At 34.0% G+C, this 8,739-nt stretch overlaps 1 protein-coding gene across 1 annotated transcript; it reads right to left on the bottom strand.

Moving 5' to 3' along the window:
- Positions 1–371: 371 nt before the first annotated feature.
- LOC122087471 lies at positions 372–3,909 on the bottom strand. Its single transcript, XM_042656622.1, has 8 exons — positions 3,578–3,909; positions 2,725–3,111; positions 2,344–2,459; positions 2,127–2,241; positions 1,260–1,572; positions 1,087–1,157; positions 750–793; positions 372–623 (listed from the first exon to the last, which is right to left on the bottom strand). The coding sequence occupies exons 2-8, from the start codon at positions 3,093–3,095 to the stop codon at positions 610–612; spliced, it is 1,044 nt and encodes a 347-aa protein (XP_042512556.1). The 5' UTR covers positions 3,096–3,111; positions 3,578–3,909; the 3' UTR covers positions 372–609.
- Between the last annotated feature and the right edge of the window lie 4,830 nt (positions 3,910–8,739).

Consider the following 8,739-nt stretch of genomic DNA (forward strand, 5'->3'; position numbering starts at 1 on the left):
CTCTTACCTGCTTCGGCTTCTGTTTGTGATTATGGCTGGATATAGTCAGGGTTTTAAAACGTGTAATTGGTGACACAAGTGATCAATGAAGATTCTGATTCGAGTCCTATTGAATCGGTCTGAAAAAACTCTTGAAACAGCATATTCAAGTAATATTCCAACAATTCCAGTGTTTTTAACCAGGAATCACCGATTCCGCTCTGGTCCAAGGGCCACGGGACCAGGTAGAAATCTCTTGCCCTTGGTCATATTATCATTTAAGTTGTATATCCAACTACTTGGGTTCTGCCACACAATATCTCCATCTTATCTGGCTAACATTCAATTCATGAAGCAGCCTTTGAAGCTATTCCACGAGTGTGACTTGGGAATAAAGAATTACGCATATGCTTGTATGATTTGAATAATTCACTTTTACAATCTGGGAGCGTGCAGGAAGCTGAACCAAGAGTCGTCTATTAGGGGTTTGCAAACAGTAAAGAAAGCCGAACATGATATTTGTTCAAAATAAAAATATCTTCAACAACGGGATACTGGTTAAAAATGACAAATCACAAATGAAACACGTTACAAACCAACTGTGGAATCCCCAATCACCTGGAGACACATCTAATGATAGAGATCTGAACAAAAAGAGAAAAGGAGATGAAATTTGTCAATGGCAGCAAAGCTAGATCGCAAAATATTTTTATGTACAGATGGTAACCTTAAAAACAGTAAAAGAATAATAAATATTCATTGGTACTTACCGCTCCAAACAAAAATTATTGGTCTAGGATGTGGAACCAAATTCCTTTAAATCATCAAATTATATAAAGTTAGGATTTTAGATATTCATAATGAAGCAATAAAAGATTAAAAATGATACATAATTAGATATAAAAATAAATTAATTAAAAAATGAATTTTTGTACTATTCTACCACTTGAAACCAACAAGCATCATAACGTCAGTGTCATAAATTTAAAGGGTATATGATAAGTGAATGCTTGTAATTAGTCATATAAACCTTTAACATTTTTAAGAATGGCTTAAAAAAAGGTTAAAATTTATATTCAATTATTCATGGAAAATTAAAAAACTTACCCAAGATGTTCATATAACAAGGGAAGCAAATCCGGAAACGTTGAATAAATCATGCAATCAATCTCTCCGTACTGTAAAAAAATAATAATTATAATAATTGTTGTCAGTTATCAAAATATATCAAAAAAAAAAATCAAAATATTAATAATTAAAACTTTAAATTAAATACTTACATTAGTCCAATTGTGGTTATCTAAGTTTCTGATATATCGTATTAAGTCTTTCGATTTATTATAATTGCCGCCGGTCGCCAAAGTAAAATACATCGAGCCTTCTAGGAACATAACTGACCAATGGTTTACTGAGTATTTTGATTCGATATATTGCACTATATGAGTTATAACACCAGAAATATTTTGTTGTTTTTCCTGAGATTCTCGATCCGATGGATTAATCTCGAACTCCACATATATATTCATGATATAATGATACCTATGTTCCAAAGTCCAAAAATAGGGATGGTTGTAGAAATAATCATATGAGTACCTGCAAAATAATTATAAGATTAAATAATAACAAATATAATTTAAATAAATAAACTAAATAAGTAGGATAGATACCAGCATACACTAATATAGTGGATAGAATTTTATAAGTTCTTTTTATAGTTGATTGTTCATTAACTCTAATACAGAAATTGAATAAAATCTAATCCTATTCTAACGGCTAGATCTTGTTACGTTTTTAATTCTCCCATTATATACTTACCTCTATTAAAAATGTTGTTTAGACCTCCATTAACACAAATGTGATTCTGTTTTCATTACCTAACAAAGCCGCTGATATTAGAATAAACTAAGTCTGAAATCAATGACCTAACTTCACTTCTTAAACCTTAACTTCAGTACCCAAAATTACCATATCACCCCCTATTCCTATTGTCAATACAAACTATTCATATCTATTGCATAGCCATTTGATTTAGCTGAAACTTTCGGCATAGGTTCTCCTCTCATATTATTAGATCTTGCATTACACTAGAAATCTAGATCATTCATAAGATCTGTAACTTCTTAAGAATCTTTTTAATAAAATCTTACGATGTTCTCAGCATATGGGTATAGCTGATCAACTCGTACAGCTGTGGAACAAAAAATTGTAATTGTTCAATAATATTGATGAAGTCTCTTATCGTTCTCTCTTGTATACTGTAATCTGTAACAAGTTAACAAAAAAATTAGAGACACAATAAAGGACAATTAATTAAAAAAAAAATTAATAAAGTATAATTTTTCTTAATGTTATTCTTATTAATACCTTCTATAAGGCGAATAAACCGAACTTCCGAATATTCTGTTATAACAACAGATTCTCTAATATTTTCAATTGTTAATCTTGATACATATATGTTGCACATCCCTCTCATTAATCCCCTGCAATATAAAAAGAAATAGTGTTATTAAAATTAATAATAACTAAAAAATGGGAAAAAGAATGCTTCCTAGTCGCATTCCCTACGCCCACTCACAAAGGGGCAAAATGACCACCCACTCCTCCTGTTGGATGTCTTGTGCCTCCCTTCATTGGCCCTATGTTGATGCAAGGGCCACGCAACCAGGCAACAAAATCTTTCCTTAAAAATTTATTAGTAAATTAAACAAATTTAGATATGTAAATAAAAATAAATAAATAAATAACCTTGTTACATCTCTTAGTCTCGAAGTAGGAGCGTAAGGTTTATGATTCTGGATATTCACACAGACATTATTTCCTTCAGCATTTAAGTATGGCAACAAATTAGTGACCTTATCAAAAACCAAAATGTTGTTTCCCTCAATCTGCGTACATGTCCATGGTTTCAGGACATATGTTGGTGCATCATTTGAAGTTACACAATGAATATAATTGGTGAAGCCATGAAATGTTCGTGTGTAGGTGTTCATATGATCATATGCATGAATGCTAAAAGGATTATTGCATTCCCATGGATAACTTCTTAGTTGCATATGATTTCCATTAACTATATTGATTTCGACCTGATCAATTAATTCCTGGTCCTCAAGCTCCATTTGGATTTTTTTTTTCCTGTCATCAAAGTAGATGTAATTAGGAAATGCAAATTAGAATTCAGATTTCATAACATCATAAATTAATTAAAATATTAAATTATTAAAACAAATAAGTAAATAATAAGTTAACCACCAACAACATAAATAATAATAGTAAACATATGTATATATATATAAACCAACAGACCCAACAGAGTAAATACTGGACTTTAGCTTGATAATGAGAATTTTTTTTTTTTTTTTGGGTAAGGTAAAACCTCTCAACTAAAGGATGTTCCACTTCAGCATCTAAAGCTTCTTAGTATGAACTCCCACAATACAATGTTCAAAACATGATAGTCTTAACATGTCTTGGATACCATTGATCAATTAGGCCTTCCTATATCGAGGAGCGAGAGAGAGCCTTTAACTCCCATAGTCGACTGTGTTAAGATTTCAAAGGAAATATGCCAAAGGACAAGTTCTAGGGTTTTTACAAGTACCTGAAATGGAAGCTTTGAGAGTTCTGAGGAGACTTTCTACACTTTCTACGTTAATCCGAAGCAAAGTTCTAATGTTGTGGTCTAAGATGAAGAGAGACGGCGTGCTTTCTTGCTTGCAAAATCTTTGCTTCACACAACATGGGAGAAGACCGATGATGTCGAAGAAGGGGACATGAGTGTGAAGGAGGAAGATCAGATTCAGAAATCGTTCTGAATAATGTAGAACATGACCAGCTCAATTTATAGAGACTATATTTTAAACCAAAAGTGAATAAACAAAGCCAATTAGAAGTGGTCAAATTAATCATTGTCAGAACCTCGTCCAAACATATTTGGGATGTCATCATGTGGCATTCCTCTTCCATTATCCTCCATTATTTAATATCTTACCTACCTCTGGTAAGGAGCAAGTAAATTCCATAAAAGTTCTTAAAACATCTCAGTTGCTCATTAATAAGGTATTTATTTGGTTCTCTCTCACGCATTAATTTCATATCTTTAAAAATTTTCAACACCCAAACGTCAGCTGTGTACCTGTACCTAAGCTATACAACTTCGATTGGATCATTAGTAGGACAGGACTTGTGGACCTGTACGTATAAGCTGTACATGCATGTGTGACATTGAATGTCGCTTTATGGCGCAGAACGTAGAAGTCTCGTGAGTAGCTTAGCTTTAAAGCCAAAGTCACTCTCTCCATTGTTTTATTGCACTGACAATGACTAGCTTTGTTTTATTGCACTGACAATGACTAATAGCCTTTAAAGCCATAGTGACTCTCTCCATTGTTTTATTGCACTGATAATGACTAGTTTTGTTTTATTACATTGATAATGACTAGACTATGACTAGCTAGCCTTTAAAACCAAAGTCACTCTCTCTTCTGTTTTATTGCATTGACAATGACTAGGCAATGACTAGCTAGCCTTTAAAACTAGCCTTAAAGTCACTCTCTCCTTTGTTTTATTGCATTGAGAAACAAAATGACGACATGGGAAGCTCCCCCTTTCCTTTCATTGGTAGTATGGGTATTGCAAAAGATGTCAGAAACCTTGTATGAGCCAGTAACGAAACTTTAATAAGGGCTGAGTTCTTGAATTCTGAAATTTTGATTTTCTGATTTTCTGATTTTCTTAGTGGGGGGAGAGAACCCATGGGAACGGTGTAATTTGGCTTTGGAAACTTAAGCGTTGTCAACTTCCGAACACGATATTTAATCTCAACCGTTAATCTACTTTTGTGACTCTGTGGCATCTGTGATGTTTTGATGATTGAGAAGAGTTTTGAAATGCAAACGCTTAAACGCTGCCACCTTTTAGCCTAATATTTAAAGTCTTCACACCAAGAAAAATATTTAGGAGTTTTTTCTATTTTTCCAGGCATCTTTTTGAAACAAGTTTAAGCATGGGCTTGAAAACATTTAATTGATTTCTTTTTGTTGCAAATTGAAGGTACCAAGCATTGATTGTTATTGCAGATTCCTGGAGAGATAATAACCTTGGTCCTCAGAATCGCTTGATTCCTGTTTTCCATTTCATAATAGATACCTCGCGAAAGCAAATGGTAAAAAAATATTAGATTTTATCTTTATACCATCACTCGTATTTAAAGTATCGAAGTCTTTGTAGAGTGATGAGGCTCATTTATGGATAAAATCAACTGTCAAAATGTTTTTATCTCTTAAACATTTTGCTCTCAACAGTTTTTCTAAGTACTTTAGAGAACTCTTTTTCTTGATCATCCATGGAGACGAGACTTTAGCCAAAATTAAAATGCGTATATATAAGCAATTGCAGGTTTCAAAAGAGAAGTTTGTTAAGGTGTCTGTTTTTTCTTTTTTTTCTCCTAGTCTTTTATTTGTGGGAGAAATGTCCAGTGGATGTCAATCCAGATACCCCATTAGTGGTGGACTTTTTTTTTTGTTTTGCTAACGACGGGTATCCAGGCCTTTGGCTTGACTAGTTTAGTTCTGTGGGCTCATACTAACCCCACAATCTCATAGACAGGATCATATCGGGGTTGAATGAGAACCATTCAATTTTCACTAAAAACAGTAAAGAGTACTAAATACCTTCGTGTGAGTGGCTCAGGGTGTGTCTAATGGGAGTCAAATTTAGGACGTCCGACCATTAGTGGTGGAATAACAGAGCCATGAAAGAGTAAAATCTTTATGAACAAAATTAATTGAAGGATGTTGAGGTGGCATATCTGCATATGTGTTGATCCGTTTTGATACCTTCCTCACTTAAACCTTCCTCACTTCTCAGTTGACACCTAAGAAAATATTACAATCCGTCACAAACTTCTTGCTATGTGGGGGTTTGGGGATTTTTCATTTTCATTTTCATTTTGGTTGGTAGGGGGATGAAAGCAGAGAATATGGAGACTTGGGTTCGGACTTCAGACCCGAATCCAGAATATAGAGACCCAATGAGAGAAAATGCTTGTTAACCGTTGGATTATATTGAATCACGTGTCAAGAGCTAAAGGGCTCTCTGCAGGTCTCCGCCAATGATGCTCTCCACAGATGATGTTTTCCCTGCTTCATGTGGCTTTATGGCGCAGAAGAGGTCTTTATGTGGCTTTATATGTCCAGTGGTTGCTACTCATTAGTGGTGGACCAACAGAGTCATGAATGAGGAAAATCTTTATGAGAAAAATTAACTGAAGGCTGTTGTGGGCACAGGTAGATAGATGTAAAACACATAAGTCTTCTGAGTGGCAAGCTTTGCTCTCTCTCCTCTGTAGCAAGAGCTTTAAAGCCAAACTCTCTCTCTCCTCTGTTCGCCCCCTGTTGTAACAAGCAAGCATTAAAGCCAAACTCCCTCTCTGTTTTATTGCAATGGACAGTGGCAGATGACGTATTGAACGCAAAAGAAGTGCTTCATGTGGCTTTATGATGGCGCAGAAGAGGTGCTTTATGTGGCTTTATGTCCGGTGGATGCCACCCATTAGTGGTGGATTAACAGAGCAATGGATGAGTAAAATCTTTATGAACAAAATTAACTGAAGGCTGTTGAGGTGGCATATATGTTGATTTATTTTGATACCTTCCTCATTTTTCAGTTGACACGTAAGAGATTCACAACCCATTACAAACTTCTTGCTATTAGGGTGTTTGAGGATTCTTCATTTCGGTTGGTAGGGGGGATAAAAGCGCAGTTTATCATAAATGGTTGCACAGTAATTGATCAGATGGGTCCATAATATTAGAAAATGATTTTCTTTTAAGTAAATATATTATGTATTTTCTCTCTCCGTTCGGTGGAAGTTTACATTTATTTCATAGGTTGAACGTAACTCTCGGTCAAGATATTAGAGAATCTGATATTGTATCCAGTCAGTTTCAGGTAGATCCATTTGAAACTGTGATTTCGAATATACTTTGTTTCCATCTTTCATTCTATTCCTTGTGACCTGATAAGTTTTTTATCCCGTTTTTCAAAAATGAATAAGTAAAAAGGTTACCATTAGTACATAAGAATTTTTGCACTAGAGTTGTATATACCCGGTTGTCATTGACATTAATAATAATGATAATTATTATTATTATTTGGAGTTTAAATTCAGTTTACTCTTAGATTAAATGTGTCTCCAGGTCTTATGATTGGTCCTTTTGGCCAAGAAAAAATTCTTAACAGATATGCATCTTATATAAATTTTCTATAGAATGTAAATGGATAAAACTAGTATTGCACCCCGTTGATGAAGATATGATAACCTTTCCTAAGAATTTATCCTTGAATTATTTGTCTGGACTATCATTAATTACCTCCTATTGAACAGGGTGAAAAATACTCTCATTAATACTAATAATAGTTCAACTTTTTTACCTTTATTCTCTTAGCTTAGACTACCAATGATCCATCTTACTCATATTGACACATTTAAAATAGTTAATTAATAGTTTGAACACCATCATATAATAAAACCAAAGGTTTAACCCTAAAAATAATAAGGAAAAAAAAAAAAACCTGATCAGATATTTTGAATGGGGATATATTTTCAGAATGAAACGCAACAATCAACACTCTAAACAATGTTGTCTATTTATCCTTGAAAATGACAATAATACTAATGGAATATTTTATCAATTGTATAGATATTCTATTAAGGGATGTGGTCAAATAAATCATTCTCAAAACCTCGTCCAAACATATTTGGGATGTCATCATCCGGGGCATTCCTCTTCCATTATCCTCCATTATTTAATATCTTACCAGCCTCTGGTAAGAAGCAAGTAAATTCCATAATAGTTCTTAAAACATCTCACTTGCTCATTAATAAGGTATTTATTTGGTTCTCCCTCATGCATTAATTTCATATCTTCAAAAATTTTCAACACCCAAATGTTACCTGTGGACCTGTACGTTAGCTATACAACTTCGATTGGATGAGTACTTGTGGACCTGTACGTATAAGCTGTACATACATGTGTGACATTGAATGTTGCCTTATGGCGCAGAACGTAAAGTCTCGTGACTAGCTTAGCTTTAAAGCCAAAGTCCTTCTCTCCTTATTAGTTTTATTGCACTGACAATGACTAGCTTGCTTTAAAGCCAAAGTCACTCTCTCCTTAGCTTTAAAGCCAAATTCACTATCTCCTTGGTTTTATTGACAAATGCTAACGAGTTGTAAGGAAAATAATCCTCTATTTTTTTCATTCTTATTTTTTCTTGTTTTTCTATATGCAGAATACGATACGTGGATAACTTTAAGAACAACGCATCGAATGTAATAATCCTTACCTAACCTTAATCGTTGAATTCTCTATTGTCCACGTGTTGTGTTCTGTAAATAGCAAAATAAGAAAAAACAAAAATGAGAAAAACAGAAGATTTTGATCCGAGCTTTAAAACCATAGTTTTATTGCACTGACAAAATAGTAGCGAGCTTTAAAGCCAAAGTCACTCTCTCTTTAGTTTTATTGCACTGAGAGAAACAAAAATGACGACATGGCAAGCTCTCCCTTTCCTTTCATTAGTTGTATAGGTATTGCAAAAGATGTCAGAAACCATATATGAGCCAGTAACGAAACCTTAATAAGGGCTGAGTTTTTGAATTCTGAAATTTTGCTTCTGGTTTTCTTGGTAGGGGAGAGAACCATTGGGAACGGTGTAGTTTGGCTTGGAAACTTAAGCGTTGCCAACTTCTGAACACCA

The sequence above is a fragment of the Macadamia integrifolia genome, chromosome 8, assembly GCF_013358625.1.
Source record: "Macadamia integrifolia cultivar HAES 741 chromosome 8, SCU_Mint_v3, whole genome shotgun sequence".
In the NCBI taxonomy this organism is placed as follows: Eukaryota; Viridiplantae; Streptophyta; class Magnoliopsida; order Proteales; family Proteaceae; genus Macadamia; species Macadamia integrifolia.

Bases quoted from the DNA above. Each gene is read 5' to 3' on its own strand.
- LOC122087471 (XM_042656622.1), bottom strand. From the start codon at position 3,095: ATGGAGCTTGAGGACCAGGAATTAATTGATCAGGTCGAAATCAATATA. The intron at 1,573-2,126 runs GTAAGATTTTAT...ATTATTTTGCAG, and splicing joins ACCCATATGCTGAGAACATC to GTACTCATATGATTATTTCT. The intron at 1,158-1,259 runs GTAAGTATTTAA...ATTTTTTTACAG, and splicing joins ATAACCACAATTGGACTAAT to TACGGAGAGATTGATTGCAT.